The sequence below is a fragment of the Rhinopithecus bieti genome, unplaced genomic scaffold (assembly GCF_001698545.2).
Source record: "Rhinopithecus bieti isolate Rb0 unplaced genomic scaffold, ASM169854v2 scaffold_3527, whole genome shotgun sequence".
NCBI classification, from domain to species: Eukaryota; Metazoa; Chordata; class Mammalia; order Primates; family Cercopithecidae; genus Rhinopithecus; species Rhinopithecus bieti.
Genome location: NW_016804488.1, coordinates 1,013,860 through 1,034,427, shown reverse-complemented (window position 1 = coordinate 1,034,427; position 20,568 = coordinate 1,013,860). Strand labels below are relative to the sequence as shown.

At 35.2% G+C, this 20,568-nt stretch overlaps 1 protein-coding gene across 1 annotated transcript in view; it reads right to left on the bottom strand.

Annotated features, from left to right (window-relative positions):
• The window catches only part of ABCA13 (ATP binding cassette subfamily A member 13), a 503,546-nt gene that overhangs the window by 65,518 nt on the left and 417,460 nt on the right, over window positions 1-20,568 (bottom strand). The window contains 1 exon segment of the mRNA XM_017868548.1: window positions 5,819-5,969. Coding sequence (XP_017724037.1) covers window positions 5,819-5,969 — 151 coding nt within the window.

Below are 20,568 nucleotides of genomic sequence, written 5' to 3'. Positions count from 1 at the left end.
CCACTGGAGAGTTCAGACTGTACCCAAAAGCCTGGGGTTCACAGCTTCTTTATTCTTCCCTGCTTTCCACCCTGCCAGCTTGTCCCACATCCTAGAAGGCCCAGCCCATATCTCTCATCAGAAAAAATAATTGTCACTTCTTCTGTGTGTTGCATGTGTCACCTCTTCTGTGTATTATGTGTCTATAGAATGCTTTTATTTAGCATTTCCCACTGTAATTTGTACCACACTACATTTTCTGCTTCCAGTCTGTCTCCTATGCTGGATTAATTCTTCTTGGGGTCCAAGGTAAGCAACTTTTTCATTTCCAACTTAGCACAATTTAAAAATTTTGCAAACAATTTTATTTAAGTCTTATGACCATAGAAGTATTAATATAGATTCATTTTTTAGATATCATCATTTAGCCAAATTGACCAAAATCATATTTTAATTCAAATTTAGGAGAAGAGAGAAAACTTCCTTAGGACTAAAAAGATGGGTTAATAATTGTGCATCCCAAATAACTAAATAAATATAAACTAGTGTGTATATTCTTTTTGACAAGTGCATAAAAGTTAGGATAATAACAGGATAATAAAGGATAACGAAGCATTAAGGACCTCTACAAATATTAGGATAATCATTACGTCCCCCAATAAAATCTTTCAACAGAAATTGTTATATGGTTTTACTTGTACAACTTCAAAATACATTGCAGATGAATGAAGAGGGTCAAGGACTGGTCTTATGGTGAAATAGTATAATTCTAGGAAATGCAGATTTCCAGGCCCCAAAGATACATGAAGATGAAATATTTAATCTCCTCCTATCTGCCTAAGAAAATCTTATCAAGGCCAGTAGTTGGTCTTATTGAAAGTAAAGTCATTTTCCCCAGAATGTTTTGTATGAATCATCCTTTTTCCTGGCTCCATTCAGACCAATTATTTCAATTATCACAAGTTGAATAAAATTCACTTAAGTGAATTCTAAAATATCAAAATAAAACATTTTATTCCTCACAAGCAAACACACACAAATATTAAGAGAAGGGTCATGTACATGAAGAAATATAAATGCCTGGCATTTCAGGAATTAAAGAGATAACAGAAGTAGTAATGTAGCTTCATCCAGATTTTTCTCAGAGAAGAATGGCCAAGAAGTGTAAATCAGTGCTAGATAAACACTCATAATGAGAGATGAAGGAAACCAGGAAGACTTCCTGGAAAAGGAGGCACATGTCCCCATAAAAGAGAAGAAAACTAAGAGCATGATAGACCCTGTGAGAAAGTTTTATCTGTCGGGAAAAAGCCAATGCAGTCCTTACTTAATGTTATCTATATGTTCTTGGAGACTGCTTTAACTGAATCAACATTTAATGAAACCAGTTTTACCATAAGCTGATTGGTAGAAACAAAAGTTCCTATGGCATGTGTCTGGTCACAAAACATCTCCAAACTTCCAAATAAAAATAACACTTCTAAGAGCAAACACTGAAATAAACGTGAGCTACACATACATTTGTGAAAGATTAACAAAAACATGATTTACCCAATTATTCCAGTTCAGGGTTGAGGGTGGTCAGAGTCTATCCTGGAAGCTCAGGGCACAAGGCAGTAACAGCCCTGGACAGCATTCCATTCTATCACAGGGTGCACTCACATGTCCACGTGTACTCACCCACATGGGCTCAATTTAGACACACCAAAGAAACTAAGGTACACAGCTTTGGCACATGACAGAAAACAAGTGTACCTGGATAAAATGTACGTAGCCATGGGGAGAGCGTGCAAACTCCTCTCAAACAGTAGTCCTGGCAGAAAATCAATTTTATTTTTCTCATCATTGTAATGAAACAATGTTGAACTAAACAACGTTATTTGGAGACCTGCTGTACTAACAGTAGTGAGGCTGGCAAAAATGACAAATTGTGAAGTTGATTTTTTTTTGGTTATTTTAGACCTATAAATATTACAAGAAAAAGAGAATGAAAATACGTGTGTGTGTGTGTGCATGTATTAGAAAGAAATTTTTAGTTACTCTCATCTATGTTATTCAAAGATTAGCAATACATAAATGAAAGCTGATAAACTGACAAATGAAATAAAAAAATAATAATATAAGCACTTGGTTCTGGAGAAATGCACCTGAGAATGCAGGTTACATTTTGAATAAACTTGCCAAATTATTATTGCACATTTTTATGAAGTTAGGAAACATATGTCATGTTTTCCCAGTTTCACAAAAGGTTAAATATTGCAGCCTGCAAATTCTGGATTGGTTAACCATAGGAAAGATTCCAGAGTATACAGGAACAAATGTATTAGTTGGATCCAATGTTTTCTGAATGTCATGTTGTCAGAAAATAACTGAAAATAGCCTAATAAGAAGTATTTTGCTGTAGTCTTTTCTGCACTCAGCAATACTGTCAAAGTAATGGCAAAAGCAATGCCTTAGCAATCTCGGTTGGCAAAATACTGCCTAAAATCCCAAAATGTCAAAAGTTCACAGAATCTCTCTCTGCAGTTTGGTATTTTTCTCTCATGAAACTCTAGAAATTGTACCACACTTAAGGCAAGTTACTGGAATGCATTTGTTTTGGGATGCTTTCATTTGGGGATGTATTCGTTTTGGGATGAATCCCAATGGGATATGCACTGGGATGCAAAGCCCCAGTGCTTATTCATGTTTGGCACATAGTAGGACTTCTATAAACATCACTGGAGCCAAAATGAATTGCCCTGAGATTCACACACACATCTGTTGGGCTCCAAAGCCAAAATGTTTCCACTAGCATGCATAATGGCCAGGTCAACATTTTCTGTGAGATTAAAGATCAAAATGAGTAGTAAAGTAGGGAAGGGAAACCAAGGATTTCAGATGGATATGTTTATCCTGGCCCTTCCTCTGAAGATGACCTCCTGTCCCCATTCCTACTATCTTATAACTTCTAGCTCCTTCTAGCTAAACTGACTGTGTGAATGGAAGAAAACTTAAAGATAAAAGTCATGCCTTTAGAGAAGATAGGGGGAAGCAAGACACAGTAGGGATATTCCCTGGGAGGCATGTGCAGGTATTAACAAAACTAAGATGATAAGGGGTCATACCTCTTCTATACCAGGGAAAACGAACATGTAGAATTTGTCAAATCTCTTCCCATTTAGAAGTATTGTTTGTTTGTTATGGTATGACACTAACATTAAAGCTACCTAGCATGATGGACTCTTACACATTTCCTCTAGCATCCCAGACTGTGTAGCCCTCATCTCTTGCATCATCTGGTAATAACCAAGTGATATAACTTGATATAACATGTTATACAAGGTTAATTAAATTCAGGCTCAAATATACACACTGCACAAAACTGTGCAGTGTAAATCATGGGAAAATTGAAAATCATTACGTTAACTTGCCGAACCTAAATTCAAGCTTTATGAAGTGGCATCTTATTCTTACCTCATCAAACTTTTGAAAGGTTGAGGAAGTGAGCAATTTGACCATACATAGAAATGACCAGCAAGTGGAGCACAGGTGGGCTGGCTCAGCCACAGCACGGGCTCCGAGGGTCCCAGGGAGGGAGGAGAGGGGACAGTAAGGCTGAACAAAGGAGCCTCCCAGCAAGCACAGAGGGTCTTCCACTAGAATCAGAGAACATGCAATGGTGGCTGTCCATGTTACAATGAAAATAGATGGCAGCCTGAAGAAAACAACTAAGGTGAACAGCAGATGTGTCTAAAGATTACCCCCATATCTGTGAGTTCTGAGAGCCTGGAGGTGAGGCGCACATGTTGAGCCCAACTCCAGCCCAATGGAAAGTCAGGCAGCAGGAGGAGTTCCATGTTGGAGAAGTCATGCACTAACCCCACACAGTTTCCACTTCTTTGGCCACCCCAGGGGTATAAAAATAAGACTGAACTGTTAATACACCAGGCATTCCATCTTACAGAACTAATAACCTGGATAAAATAAATGTCAGAGTAATGTCTTAGTCAAGAACTTGTACCCTGGAGCTGGTTTATATGGTTTCAAAGCAAAACCTTGCCAATTACTAGCCATGTGAACGTGGGCAAATGGCCTAATTTCTCTGGTGTCTCAGTTTCCCTGTGTCTCTGTGTCTCAATTAAACTGTGTCTAATTTCTCAGTTTGTAAAATGGGAATAAGTATCTACTTCATATGGTTGCTGTAAAATACTTAGAACAGTACTTGACATGGAATAAATACTGAAAGATAAAACTACTGTTTTCCATTATTTTATAATAATTCTTTCTGGACACCTTGTGATAAGCACCTCAGAATGGATATGCCTGTTCTATAACTTAAATATCCCCCAAAAATATAGAAGAGAGAATTTTTTTCCAGAAAAGGAGCTAACTCCTTTGGGAACAGATACAAAAGTGTGCTGACATCTTAGAAACAAGAGCAAGTAGCAATACTGTCTGCAAAATCAGTTACGGTTGTATAAAAGAAATGAAGGCAGTTCCTAATTGGTTACCATTTAAATAACTTTTCTTGGTAGAACAATTCAGAAAAACAAAGTTGTAAGACAGCTGAATATCAAGACACAATTGCTGTGAATGACAGAAAGCACCAACTCTTACCACATTAATGAGAGCTTTTTTCATAAGCATGTTTCCCTCAAAAAACAAAAGCGCCAGCTTAAAGCCTTTGCCAAGCACCCGCCTCTTTCATCAAAAACTAACAAGGAGGAGCTGACAGAGATAAACACCGATTAAAAATTGAGCCAACAATTAGTCACGGATGCCAATAACTGTTTAACTACAACCAGCGGGTCTCTGTGGGGTGGTCAGTTATCCTTTCTTTATTAAGACAGGAGATGGGAAAAGGGGCCAGAGTCCTTACAATGAGGTGCAGACATTCTGTTTAGTTTCACTTAAAGTTAGAAAGCATAAATAAGAACAAATGCTGAAGCATTATAAAAACAGAACAGAGAATGAATGTTCATGGACCAGTGAAGGCGAAGGCTATTAGTTTTGTCTCCTGTGAGTCCTAGAATGTTCCCTCTCCCGCAGAATCTAATTGCAAATGCATCACATAAGCCACTTATTTCTGCTTGTAGTTCAGAATCCAGAAATCTGAGGAGCACGCACCCCAGACTTTCTATAATGAGATGCAGAAAAGGTAAAAATGTGCTTAAATAACTGCAATTTTGGTGGCTCACGGTACAACGTCCTGAGCTGTCAATCAATGCTGTCCGCTCTGCTTCGCTGACCTCTACTCGCACAGAAGAAGTGGCAGCTGTCTTTTGCTCTCTCGCTGCTCACCTGCCTCTCTTCTGACACAGGCAGTGATGGGGGTATGGAGGTCTGCAGTTTCTGCCACTCCTTCATTCCCTAAGGCCACCCAGAAAGGAATCCCCTGGCAGTAGGAATCTGTCCGCCCACTCATCAAGAAGTCATTGCTTCCAACAATCCCCCAGTTTCCACACATATTTTGTGCCCACTCTTTCATAAGCCCTGAAAATACAGAGTTTGTGATATTTCTTCCTGAATACAAATTAGTAGTTCAATAAATGTAAAAGGCATTTAGAGAGGAAGAAAAGAGCAAGGGGGATACAAAGTTATAAATGATGTATTTATGTTTTAACTCTGACCACATGACTGCCTCACACAGATGCAGTTTAAATATATAATGTAAATAAGGCAAATTTATTTAATGTTTTCTTCAGTATAATCACATTGGAAAATCTCTTGCAGGTAAGTTTATCTGCTACTACAGTTCCTTCTCCTCACAGGGTGAGAGAGCTGCCTTGGAGCCAGAGGTGGTCACCAAGCATTCCCCAATGGGTCCCTTTATCTAGAAGACCCCACTGAAATTTACCTCAGGGATGCACTGCCTTGGAATCCCGCGTAAGCTACAGTAATAATGGAGATGTTCCCAACCAGTCAGAAGCTCGTCCAGGGCATCCTGCTGGGGACAGTAGCCAATGAGCACGCCTGCGGCACCAGCAGAAGACAGGTCCACAGCGTCCCTGCAGAGAGAAGCAGCACAGCCTGAGAACAGGAGTTTCCCAAACTGGCATCAACCCATTTTTAAAATGTGGCTCATCAATAACAAGTCCACTGCAGTTTATTTAAAACAATTATTTCATTTCACAAGAATAGGTTCAATTCATGAGAAATGAAGAATACAAGAAGTCACCCCAAAATAGGCCTCTTTGGCATATGCATTATTTTGAGCTAAAGGCAATTGAAGACACAGGAAGACCAGAAGACACAGGAAAAGCTCTTTACCTCTCCTTAACTGCCTAAAAATTGAGTATAAATTGTCTTCTTTTGAAAAGGAAATTCACATTTACAAAGGAAATTTCCATTTGTAAAGATGTCTCCCTACCAGAAAGAGAGCTACTTTCCCAGACAACTCTGAACCAGAGAGATTCTTATCTGTGTAATGAGACAACCCTAATCCAGCATACATTTCCTCCCCTCATCTTCCCATAGCTGGCCTCCCCTGCCCGGGATCCCCAAATCCCTTTTGCTTTGTTTAACCTCATATAGTGTATAAGCCTCAATCATCTGGGAAGCTCCTTGAGTCTTATTTTTTGTGTGAAACTCCTGTGCATACATACATAATAAAACTGTTTTTTTTATTAATATGCATTGCTGAATCAGATGGAAAGACTACACTGAGTTTTATAAGATTCTGCCAAACTGTCTGCCAAAGTGGTTGTACCATTTTGAATTCTCAGCAGCAGCAAATGAGATTGCTCCACATTGTTGTCAACATTTGGTGTTGTCAGTGTTTTGTATTTTATTCAATTAGGTATAGAGATGCATCGCATTGTTGCTGTAATTTGCCGTTCTCCAATGACATATGATGTCGAGCATCTTATCATGAACTTATTTGCATCTGTCTTCTTTGGTGAGACATCTGTTCACATCTTTTACCCATGTTTTTACTGTGTGTTTTCTTGTGGTTTAATTTTAAGGATTTTGCATACAAGTTTATGTATACAAAACTTTATGTATTTTGTGTACAAGTTTTTTACGAGACATGGGTCTGCAAAATTTTTTTCCCAGTCTATGGATTGACATTTTAATCTCTTAACAGTGTCTTTTGCAGAGCAGAAATACACTTTAATGAAGTCAAACTTACCAACATTTTCTTTTATGGATCATGCTTTTGATATTGTATCTAAAAAGACATTGTCACATCCAAAGTCACCTAGATTTTATCCTATGTTATTTTTTAGAACTTCTATAATCTGCACTTTACAATCAGATCATAGATCCACTTGGAGTTAATTTTTGTCACAGGTATAAGTTAAGTGCCAAGATTCATTGTCTGGCATGTGGATGTCCATTTGTTCTGGCACCACTTGTTGCAAAGATGATGATTTTCCCACATGATTGCCTTTGTTCTCTTCTCAGATATCAGTTGACTGTATTGGTGTGGGGCTATCTCTTGAAGTTACTGAGCCTTTACGTAAGTCTTAAAGTCAGGTAATGTCAGTCTTCAAACTTTGTTTTTCTTCCATACTGTGTTGCCTATCATGGATCTTTTGTCTTTCCACATGTACTTGAAAATCAGTTTGTTAATATCCACAAAGTAACACTGGGACTTTGATTGGGGTTGTGTTAAACCTAACATTCAAGTTGGGAAGAACCAACATCTTGTTGATATTAAATCTTTCTACCCCAAAACATGGAATATCTATTTATTTGGAACTTTTTTCCATTTATTTCATTAGGATTTTGTAGTTTTCCTCACGTAATTTGTTAGATTTATAGCTAAGTATTCCATTTTGGGGATTGTTAATGTAAATGATATGTTTTTAAAATGTCAAATTCCAATTATTCATTGTAGATATATAGGGAAACATAGGACTTTTCTATATTAACGTTGTATCCTGAAACCTTGATATAAATGTTTATCAGTTCTAGGAGCATTTTTTTTGACAATTCTTTGGGAGTTTCTACATATATAATCATGTCATCTACAAACAATAACAGTCTTATTTATTCCTTCCCAATCTGTGTGAGTTTAAGTCCCTTTTCTGCTCTTATTGCATTATGTAGGACTTCTTGCCGGCAGAGTATTGAGGTAAGAATGGAGAGTGAGGACATCCTCGTCTTGTTCCCAAATTTAGGAGAAAGGTATCTAGCTTCTCATGGTTTAGTACGATATTACTTGAAGGTTTATTGTCAGTGTTCTTTATCAAGTTAAGGAATTTCCTTTCTGTTCCTAGTTGGCTGAGAGTTAGTATCATGAATGAGTGTTACTTTTGTGAAAAATATTTTTATGCATCTGTTAATAGGATCAAACTATTTTTTCCTTTTATTCTGTTGATGTAATTGATTATATTAATTGATTTTCAAAAATTGAATGAACCTTGCCTATCTGGAATAAATCCTTCTTTGTCATAGTATATAATTCTTTTCATACATTGTTAGATTCAATTTGATACTTTGTTGAGAATTTTTGCATGTATATTCATAAGAGACACTAAGCTATAGTTTTCCTTTCTTGTAATGTCCTTGTCTGATTTCAGTATTTTGGTAATGCTGGCCTCATAAAAACAGTTAAACCATATTTGTTCTGTATCTATTTTCAAAGGACATTTTAGTAAATTGATATCATTTCTTTCTTAAATGGTAGAACTCACCAGTGAGACCACCTAAGTCTAGTGCTTTTGCTTTTATGGTCATTAGTTATTGATTCAATTTCTTTCATTGATATATACCTATTTGGATTGTCTATTTCTCATTGTATGTGTTTGGGTAAATCGTGTATTTAGGGAATTGGCCCATTTGAAGTAAGTTATTCAAGATGTGGGCATAGAGTTGCTCAAAATATTTCCTTATTAATATTTTAATGTTCATGAGATTAGTAAGGATGACATCTTTGATTTTCGATATTAGTAATTTGTATTTGCTTTTTTTCATCAGTAATCTCCCTAGGAGTTGATCAATTTTATTTATTTCATCTTTTAGTTCACTGATTTCAGCTTTTAGTTTCATTGATTTTCTCTATTATTTTCCTTTTACAATTGTATTGATTTCTCCACCGATTTGTATCATTTCTTTTCTTCTGCTTACTTTCAATTTAATTTGCTCCTCTTCCTCTAGTTTAGTAAGGTATAAGCTTAGATTATCTATTTTAGTCTGTCATCTTTTCTAATAGATGCATTAAATTCCATAAATTTTCCTTTAAGCACCACTTTAGCTGTATCCCACAAACTGTGATAGGTTTAAATTTCATTTTCATTTAAGTTTAATTTTTGTAATTTCCTTTCTGATTTCTCTGACCTATGTGTTACCCAGAAATATGTTGTTTAATCTCCAAATATTTGGGGATGTCTAAAGCTATCCTTCTATTTTTTATTTCTAGTTTAATTTCATTGTGGTTTGACAGCATAGTTTGAATGATGTCTGTTCCTTTACTGTTAAGCTGCATTTGGGATTTTACTGTGAGGTTTGAGTTTATCTGACAAGAAGTTATGTTGTGCTTACTGGTGGCTGTCTCAGTGGTGTCAGTTCTAGTGTCCTTGGGTTTATATCCAATTGTCTTTGAGTTTGCCTAGAGATTCCATCTTAGAGTCTGAGGCTTGTAGTTCTTATAGTCCTTGGTTATTACACAGGAGCTCCACCGAAGTGGTGGTGAGGAGCTGGTTGAGGTGAAGAGTTGTCTATTCTCACAATCATGTCTCAGTCTTCTAGTGCCTGAGCTGGGCATTCCCCTTTTCCCAGGTCAGTTAGGCTCTGGAAAAACAGCTTCCCCTTAGGGCTGGTCTTTCTAAGCCTTACAGAGAGGTCTGGGCATATTTTCGTATAATTACTTCCTGCTGAAAGCACAAAGGGATTTTTCCCCCAGTCTTCACACTGAGAATCTGGTAGGGTTCCTGTAGGTAATACTCACCAGTGAGGAGCCCCCAAGGCTACTTTCAAGTTAGTCCACACTGAGCCTACATCGCTTTTTGATTACAGTTGATGTGTTTCTACCGATCCTGGCTCCATCTGGTGACTTCTGCTTCTAGGTCTCCTGATTCACAGTCCTGGGCTTCCTTCTATTATAGTATTTTCAGTATCCATAGAGGATGGGTCTAGGACTCTCCTTGGACACTAAAAATCCACGGATGCTCAAGTCCTTTATACAAAACAGTGTAGTATTTGCTTATAACCTACATACATCTTCCCAAATACTTTAAATAATTTCTTGATGACTTATAATACACAATACATTGTAAATGCCATAAAAACAGTGCTTATGCTGTATTTTTTAGGGAATATTAACAACAGAAAAAGTCTGTACATGTTCAGTACAGACAGAATCATCCCCTTTTTTCTGAATATTTTGCAGTGCAGTTAGTTGAATCCAAGGATATGAACCCACGGGTGTAGGGGGTCCCCTGACTGTCTGTCCAGTATGGGGTAGCAGTTTGCTCTGTGACCTCAAGTCTCTGATGGCTCTAAGAAGAGTTGATAATTTTTAGCTTTTAAGGTATTTTCCTGTTGTGAAAATGAAAGTGACAGCTTACAAGCTCTTTAAATATTGTACCAAAAACCACAACTCAGTACCTTTTCAGTAGTTTTGTTTCTTTTTTTTCATGTTCCATATCTCTGCCCCACAGGAAAAGCTATACATTTTAAATGAATCTCTCCATCTTGCGCATTGTCTACCATTCTCTTACTCACCGAGTCAATGGCTTCTAATGTACACCATGAAACAATTTCTCAAGTTTATCACTGGCAGCACTAATTTAATATTCTGCACTTTTAATTCTATTGTATGTGATAAAGATAAGAGGAAACAGAATTTAAGATCTACTGGGTACTTAATTTCCTTTACATCAGTTTCTATTACATCCATATTCTCCTGTCTTTCAAATTCAGCTAGTACATTTGTCATGACAGTTTCCACATTTGTGTCATAAAATTTTAACTTTTAAGTCTTCAGAGTATCAACTTTTAAAAAAGCATTCCCTTATATTTAAATAATAAAAAATCCATGTATAATTTTTAGTTACAGTCTTTCCATAGTGCTCCAATCAGTTTTGTACCATAATTATTCCAATGTATTATTGTTTATTAATTCTTCTAAAGAAAGCAAGATTGCCAGAAAAAAATACAAAACATCCACTTAAATTTGTAATTCAGATAAACAATGAATAAATGTTAAGTGTAAGTATGTACCATAAAATGTTTATATGTGTTATGTAAAAAAAAAAAAAAATGTCTACTGGAAACTCAAGTTTCAAGTGTTTTCGGGATAGGGGAATATTTGTAAAGGTTAATGTATATATTATCTGCGGCTTCAAATATACCATCCATGTGTTGTATTATCCTTGTGCTTTATCATCAAAATTGACGCTAAAATGGGAGTTGTTTTCAATAGCCCATAAAACAATGGAACAGCTGGATAAAATGCAGAAAAATCTATTTAAAGACTAGGAATTAAAGATTCAAACCCCAAAAAGAAGAAAAACTCACTGAGAGGAGACATGTGTTTTGTTTGTTTTTCCTTGAAGTATTAGCCACACATATAAAATAAGGAAGAAGAAGTAATGATACTGTGGAGAAAGTGACTGCTAAAAGGCAGAGGAGCTAAGAAAAGCTGTTATTAGTCTTTGGAAGACATAAAAATTGAGATTCAGGGCTACCAGAGCAGGTAGGACTTGAGAGGCCAATATCCCAGGGGGAGGAAAGTAAGAAAACCTCTGTAACTCTAGGTGTCTCATGCTTGAGATGTTCATTAATGTATGAGCAATGCAGGTCTATAATTGAAGAGGAAAATCAAGACACAACTCTAAGAATCTAAAAAGTAAGTAAACCTACCAAGTTTATAACAAACCTGGAATAACCAACTGGGATAACAGAAACTGTCATTAAGCAGACATTCAGGTGTCAGGACTCTGGCAAACAAACATGGCTCTCAATCAGGGCCATTGAACAGTGAAGCCTCCAGAAATGTACAAATAGACAAGCCCTTTTAAAAATTTATTTAAATGATTTTAGATGAGTTTGCTGAGATAATTTCATATGTTATAATTCCATATCAAAGCTAAAGAGAATTTTCTTTGAAGGAAAACAGAATCATCCAGAGACTCTAAATGTTTTCATTCAATCAAACTTTATCAGTTGTTATGAGTTGAATTGTGTCCCATCCAAAATAATAGTAATAATAATAATAATGTTGGAGCCCTAACTCCCCGTCCCTTGGAATATGACCTTATTTGAAGACAAAATGTCAAAGAAAAAATCAAATTTAAATGAGGCTGCTATGGTGGGCTCTAATCTGGTATGACTGATGTCCTTCGAAAAGGGAAAATGTGGACACAGACACATACATAGAGGGAAGACTATGTAAACAAACAGAGAGAAGATGGCCATGTATAAGCCAAGGAGACAGGCCTATAGCAGAGCCCTCCCCGACAGCAGTCAGAAGGAACTAATACTGGCAACAGTTTGATCTCAGAGTTCAAGCCTCTAGAACCATGAGATAATAAGTTTTCCTAGTTTAAGCCACTAAGTTTGTGTTTTGTTTTCATTCATGTTGTTGTTGCTTTGAGATGGAGTTTCACTCTGTAGCTGAGGCTGGAGTGCAGTGGCGCAATCATAGCTTACTGCAGCCTCTAACTTTTGGGCTCCAACAATCCTCCCACCTCAGCCTCCCAAGTAGCTCAGACTACATACATGCACCTTACCATCAGACCTGGCTAATTAAATGTTTTTGTTGTTGTTGTTTTGGTTTGTTTCTGTTTTGTAGAGATGGAGTCTCGCTATGTTGTCCAGGCTGGTCTCAAACTCCTAGCCTCAAATGATCCTCCCACCTTAACCTCCCAGAGCACTGGGATTACAAGCATGAGCCACTGCACCTGGCCAGAGGTATATTTTTACAGTAGACCTAGCAAATGAATACACCAGGAATACCACTAAAAAAACATAAATAAATAAAAATAAATAAAAACTATGATAAAAAACAAATAAAATGAAAATAAATCCACAAGTGATACAGATATTGGAGTTATCATAGATTTTAACATAGTTTAATTAATAAATGAGCAAAAAAGAGGAAAAAAAGGTGAATTTTACCAGAAAACTGAAATCAATTTAAAAAATCGAATAAAAATTTTAGAACTAGAAAGTTATAATAAGCAAAATTAAGACAGTAATAGAGTACTTTAAACATAGTAATGAATAGTAATATTAATACAATTTGATACAAAATATCAAAATCAGTAATACTAACAACATCACTTAAGATAGATATTAAAAATAAAATTTTAGTATATTATGCACCAAACTTCTGCATAGAAATGGAATAATTTAGATGGAATAGAAAAATCCCTTAAAATGCAATATACCAAGAAAAGGAGGAAATAGAAAACCTAAAAATTTCTAAATGTAAAAAGAAATTGAATCATTAATTAAAATTGTTTTGATAAATTTAGACCCAAATGCATTCATTAGGGCATTCTTTGAAATAGCTATGTAAAAATTACATGGATCATACACTATTCTAGAAAACAGACTGAAAACAATTTTCAAGTTACTTACTGAGACCATTATTCCTCGACAATTAAACCTGCAAATGTGTTACAGTAAGTAAAATTCACAAGATAATTCCATATAATAATCATCACAAAATTTTAGCAACTATTACCCAATTAAATCAAGTGATATATAAAAGGGGTATGAAATTTTGACCAAGTCAACTTTATCCATGAATTCAATATTTTTAAAATAAAATTTAAAAATTATTTAATGTAACATAGTATACTAAGAGTATAAAGAAAAGGTGAGAAAAAATAGTCAGTAAAATGTTAAAATTATTGCTTATAAAAACAGCTGGGCATGTAGTCCCACCTGCCAGAAGGCTGAAGAAGAAAGATTACTTGAGCCCAGATGTTTGAGGCTATGGTGAGCTATGATCATGCTACTGTACTCGAGCCTGGGTGACAGAGCAAGACCCTGTCTCTAAATATATTCTTTATAAAAATAAACAAAAGTCAAAAATTGAAAAAAAAAAACTTTACAAGCTAGAAAGGAAAATATACAAGAACTTTCTTAATCTGATTTTAAAATGTATGCCAAGACAATAGAAGCTATATATTTATGCTTAATAAAATATTTATTTATTTTATTTTATTTTAGACAAAGTTTCACTCCATCACCCAGGCTGGAATGCAGTGGCATGATCTCGGCTCACTGCAACCTCTGACTCCAGGATTCAAGTGATTCTCATGCCTCAGCCTCTCAAGTAGCTGGGATTACATGTGTGTGCCACCAGGTCCAGCTAATTTTTTGGTATTTTTAGTAGAGATGGGGTTTTGCCACATTGGGCAGGCTGGTATTGAACTCCTAACCTTAAGTGATCGACCTACCTCGGCCTCCCACAGTGCTGGGACTACAGACATGAGCCACTACACCCAACCTATGTTAATCATAAAATATTTAAAGTTTTGCCCTTCATATCAAAAACGAAAGGTCCCCATTACCACCTCTTCTATTCAACATTATAACGCCAGTGCTGGCCAGTCCAGTAAGGCAAGAAAAAGAAAGTTATAAAGATTGAAAGAAAATAATAATGTTGTATATATTCAGGAATGAGATCCTTATCTGTATAGTATATACAAAAGAATCTATACCTAGACAAATCATAATCAAACTGTCAAAGACTTCAGACAAAGGGAAAATCATGACGGCAATGAGAGAAGTGACTCACAATGTACAAAGAATCTCCATGAAGGTTAATAGTTGCTTTCTTAACAGACACCATAGAGGCCAGAACACAATAGGATGGCATGCACAAAGTGTTGAGAGGTTAAAAGCAAAAAAAAAAAAAAAAAAAAAAAAAAAAAATCTAGCCTAGAATTCTACAGTAAAGAAGAAATTACTATCTTTCAAAATTTAATGAGAGATTAAGATATTCACAGCTCACCAAAACCGAGAGAGTTTGTTGACAGTATAACTGCCTCAAAATTACTAAATGCTGAAATGAACAGTACTAACAGTAACATGAATCCATATAATGAAATAAAATAAAAAGCACTGGTTAAGATTACCATATAAAGAAATATAAATGACAAGATAAATGTAATCAACCCTGATGAGCACACAATCTCTAAAAATGTAATTTGTAATAATAATAGCATAAATGGGAGAGGAGTTATATAGAAATGCAATTTTATAAACTATTGAAATTAAATTTGTATTAATATAAATTAGAGAATTTTAACTCAAGATGTTAGTTACAATCCCCAGGAAAATCGCTAAGAACATAACTCAAAAATATGTATAGCAAAAAACACAATAAGGACTTTAAGTGGTATTTTAGAAAATACTTATTTAGCACAAAAGATGGCAGCAATAGAAGAACAGAGGAATGAAAAATATAGAGGAAATATAGAAAGCAAATAGTAAAATGGTGGAAACCAATTCTACCATCTCAGTAATTAGATTATTTAGCTCATTTACATTTAATGTAATTACCACATAATTATCAATTAATTCTACCATTTAACCAATTCACAGATTGGCAGAATGGATATTTTTTAATTATCCAACTATATGCTGTCTATAAAATATACACTTTAGAATCAAAGTCACAAATAGTTTGAAAATAAAAGGATGCAAAAAGATATACAATGAAACCAGTATCCAAAAGACAGCTGAGGTGACACTACTAATATATAACAGAACAGACTTGAAGAAAATATTGTTACTAAAAACAAAGAGACACATCTTATAACAATAAAAGGGTCAATTCCTTGGGAAGACAAACTAATCATAAAAACATATGAAATTAAGAACAGAGCCTCACAACACACAAAGCAAATGCTGACAGCATTAAAGGGAGAAATAGACAATTCAACAATAATAACAAGTTCAATACACCATATTCAATATTTAATAGACTAACTGTGCTAGAAGATTAACAAAAATATAGGAGATTGGAACAATACAAGATAACTAGAACTAGCTGACTATAGAGACTTAGAACTCTCCAGCCCAAAACAGCAGAATAAACATTCTTCTCAAATGTATATAGAAGCAATTCTCCAGAATAGAACAAGTGTTTGGCTATTAAACAAACAAACAAAAAAGCCTTATTAGCTGGGTACAGTGACACAAACCTGTAATTCTAGCACTTTGGGAGACCAAGGTGGGCGGACCATTTTAGGTCAGGAGTTCAAGACCAGCCTGCCCAACATGGTGAAAAACACTCTCTACCAAAAATGCAAAAATTAGCCAGGCATGGTGGCAGATGCCTGTAATCCCAGCTACTTGGAAGGCTGAGGCAGGAAAATCACTAGAACACAAGAGGTGGAGGTTGCAGTGAGCCGAGATCATGCCACTGTACTCCAGCATGAGTGAAACAGCAACACTCTGTCAGAAAAAAAAAAAAAAAAACCTCAATAAATGAAAAGAACTGGAATCATACAAAGTATGTTCTTTGACTACAATAGGCTAAAATTAAAAATCAATACAGAAGCAATCTTTAGGAAATCCCAAATGTGTAGAAATTAAACAACATATACCTTCATAACCAATGGGTCAAAGAAGAAATCAAAAGGAAAATTAGAAAATACTTTGAGATGAATGAAAACAAAAACACAACATACCAAAACATGGTATTCAGCTGAAAAGGTGCATAAAGAGAAAGATATAGCTGTAATAGCTGTATTATTCTTTAAAAAAGTAGATGTCAGAAAAATAACCTAGCCATTTACACTAAGAAATTAGAAAAACTAAAGCAAACTAAACGTAAAGAAAACAGAATGAAAAAAATAATAATGTTTTGAGCAGAAATAAATAAAATAGGGAAGAAAAACAATAGAGAAAATAATCAGAATCAAAACTTGATTAAGGTCAATGAAATCTACAAACTCATAGCTACACTGACCAAAAAAAGGGAACAAGAATATTAAAATTACTAAAATCAGAAATAAAACATTTCCACCAATCTTAAAGAAATGGAAAATTTTTTAATAGTCTAAATGTTCATATGCCAAACTCCTAAGAAATTTAGATAACATGGACAAATTCCTAGAAAGACAGAAAATACTGAAAGTGACCAAATGAGAAAAAGAAAATCTAAACAGATCCACAAGTAAAGATACTGAATTAGTAATAATAATAATAAAAACAATAGAAACAATGCCAAAAAACCTTTTCATAAATAAAAGCCCAGTACCAAATAGTTTCACTGGTGAGTTCTACCAAATATTTAAAGATGAATTAACACTAATGCTTCTAGACTGTTTCAAAAAGTAGAAGAGAAAAAAACATTCCCAAGCTAATTACATAAGGTCAGTATCATCCAGATACCACAACTAAAGACATGACAGAAAGCTATATAACAGTATTTCTTATAAATAGATGTTTAAAAATCCTCAACAAAATACAAGTAAATCAAATCCAGCCCATATAAAGAGAAGTAGGCACTATGCTTAAGCGTAATTTATTCCAGGAATGCAAAGTTAAATATATAAAATTAATCATTTGTTGAGTCTACCAATCATCTATATCATGTTAATAGAACAAAGTGCAAAAACCACACATCTCATTAAACTCAGAAAAAGAATTTGACAAAACTCAATACCCTTTTATGAAAAAACAGTAAAAGAATTTGAGATAAAAGGAAATTATTGTATGAACCTATTTATATGGAATTTCCAGGATACTCAAATCCATAGAGATAGAAAGTAGATTAATGGTTGACACTAGGGGGAAGCAATGGGGAATGATTGCTAATTGGTATAGGGTTTCTTTACAAAGTAATGAAAATGTTCTTGAGTTAGTGGAAATCATTGTATAGCTTTATGAATATGGTAAAAAATCACTGAATTGTTACATTTAAAAAACTGTAAGTTTGATGGTACAGGAATTATATCTCAGTTAACCAAAACACTACCAGTATTTACAAAAGCAAAACACGCACATGCTCTATGGAGGCAATTTCATTCATATGTGTATCAGGAATTGTTCATAACAAATATCTGTCATCATTAATAACAATAAAACTATTGCAACATGTGATAATATGGATGCATTTTACAAATATGGTTTTATAGAAAAAAATCACTCATGTAAAAATATAAACTGTATGATCCCATTTATATAAAATTCACAAACAAGTAAAACTAACCTATGGTAATAAAAGCCAGAACAGTGTTTATCTTTGGTTTAGATAGGGCCATGAAGGGAGTTTCTTGGGGGTCTGCCAAAGGTCTCTCTCCTGATGATAGTTACACATATGCTAATATTATAAAAGTTCATCGACCCATATATTTATGATTTATGAGTATTATATATCTCAATGCTTAAGTTGATATTTTTAAAACTGTTGGTAATCTCCACACATTAATTAATAAATCACCTAGCACAAATGTTCATGTTTAAAAAGTCTTTATATAAGTTCTGCTAGAATGTGTTTGAATGGTCTCCTAACTACTACTCCCCAATCTCAGTGAGCTCTTTAACAATTTAAAGACATACAATATATATTTTAAATGTTCTAAAACATATAAAGATATGGAATACATATTCAAACATTCTTTGCATTGTCCAATTACCCCTGCACCCTTCCAGCCTCTGTGCTGCCCAAGGCCCGTACTCGTTTTTTCTACTCAGTATCTTTCAACTTCAAAATAGGAAAAACAGCACTCTGAGAACACAGGGATTCAACAGTGGAAAAGGTCTTTCTGCCTTCAAAGCAAGCCATCATCCAGTTCAAAGATAGCTGCCTAATTTTTAATTACTTAGGTTAATTTTTAAACTAAGGGCATGACTTCATAATGAAAACAAATGAAGAACCTTTTCTTCCACTTTCAGAGCAGGGTATCTTCTGCGTACTGTACAATTAAAACGGTTGCATTTGCTTTGCAGCTAGTGGAAATCACCTCACTCAACTTTTGCACACAGCGTATCTATTAATGCTTTAGATTTTATTAAGCAGTGATGTCTATCACTATAAGTAGTTTGGTAGAATGTTTGCAGAGAGGATCCAGAGTGTGCTAAACCACAGTAGAGGTCAGTACTCAAATAGCATTTTAAAGACATGTTAAGTCAAACTGTACTGTGATTTCCCATGCTCTATTTTATTAGCTTAAATACCTGCTGCTCTGTGAATAGCTAAATTTCTTTATGTGAATTTTTGGGGAAAATAAGGATCTACGAAGACCAATGTCACAACTAAGTTTAAGTGAACAGGACCCATTTTCCATGGTGTCTTCTTATAATCCAGATGGAAAGCACTGAGTGGGTACAGCCTTATGCAGATTTGCATACAAAAGGAGGTCATATGCTAATAAAGCTTTTCAGCAAGGCAAGAGTTTATTATCTAAACCAGAGCTCATTCTGACTGACCTAAAAGAAGTGAGTTCATCTATATAAATCTTCTAATCTATCTCTGTGAGATGCTAACCAACACCTCCTTAATCAAAATCACTGTCAATCATATTGATATTACTAGAAAACGCTCACATCCATTTTACAGTTTCCATGCACTTGCATTTCAGTTATCTCAACCTAGCAGTGAAAGTCATAACTGTATGCTTTATACTTCAGCACCACTTAGAAAGGCAAGACATTTTTTAGTCCTGGGTCGGACACAAAAGTGAGCTTCAAGTGGCTTTTATCATGATGTATGCTGACTAGCTGTTTCTCCCCCTTTATTTAATGACATAACAGGTCAAGAAATTTTGGAAATTAAATAAAATGTTTGGAGCACTCTGAGGGGCCTTTGCCAGATCAAGAACTTTCTCACTGCAGGCATTTAATTTCCTTTATATTATCAGCCGTCTGTAAACTGTGAAGTAGGTCAATGAGAGTCAAGAAAGAACAGTTCAATGGTCAGGATTTGATTTGCATTCCAGATAGTATTTTAAATTCATTTGCTTCCAAACTGCTGGATTTTCTACTGCCACTGTCCATACTTTATTGCAAGGTTAACCCCCAATTTACCACCCGCCCTTTCATCAAGTGACTGGATCCTGAATATCTGAATTGTTTCTGTGTGTTAACAGGAACTTCACAGGCTCCTGTCTGCTGGTCTTGTTGGATCTTGAACATGCGCCATGTATTTGTTAGGAGAAGGCCCTGAGCCTGTGATGAAAACCAAAGAAACTGAATCCAAAGGCAGCTTCAGGGAGCGCACACTCCATGACAGTTTGACATTGTTTTAGAAAGATTACGATGCTTTCATCCTGATTTGTTTCTTACATATGGATCAGGAATATGTTTTTACCTTCTTCTGTTTTGTTTTGTTTTGTTTGAGATGGAGTCTGGGTACTGGGATTACAGGCATGAGCCACCATGCCTAGCCTTACCTTCTTCTTTGAAAGGTAGAATAAGTTTATTACACCGGTTTAAAGATACACACACACACGCACACACACACACACACACCTATTTAACCATCTAATACAAGTTGAAGTTCCCTCACGTATTTCAGATTGGTATTTAAACATCAGTACAATTGCAACATAAGACAATACAGTCATTCATTTAGGGACTTCAGTAATGATTTTCATTCATTTTCTTCCTTTGTACTTGGCTAAGGGAGACGTCAAAAATCTGACTAAATTACATCTTTTCAAAACAGAAAATTAAAACACACAATTATTT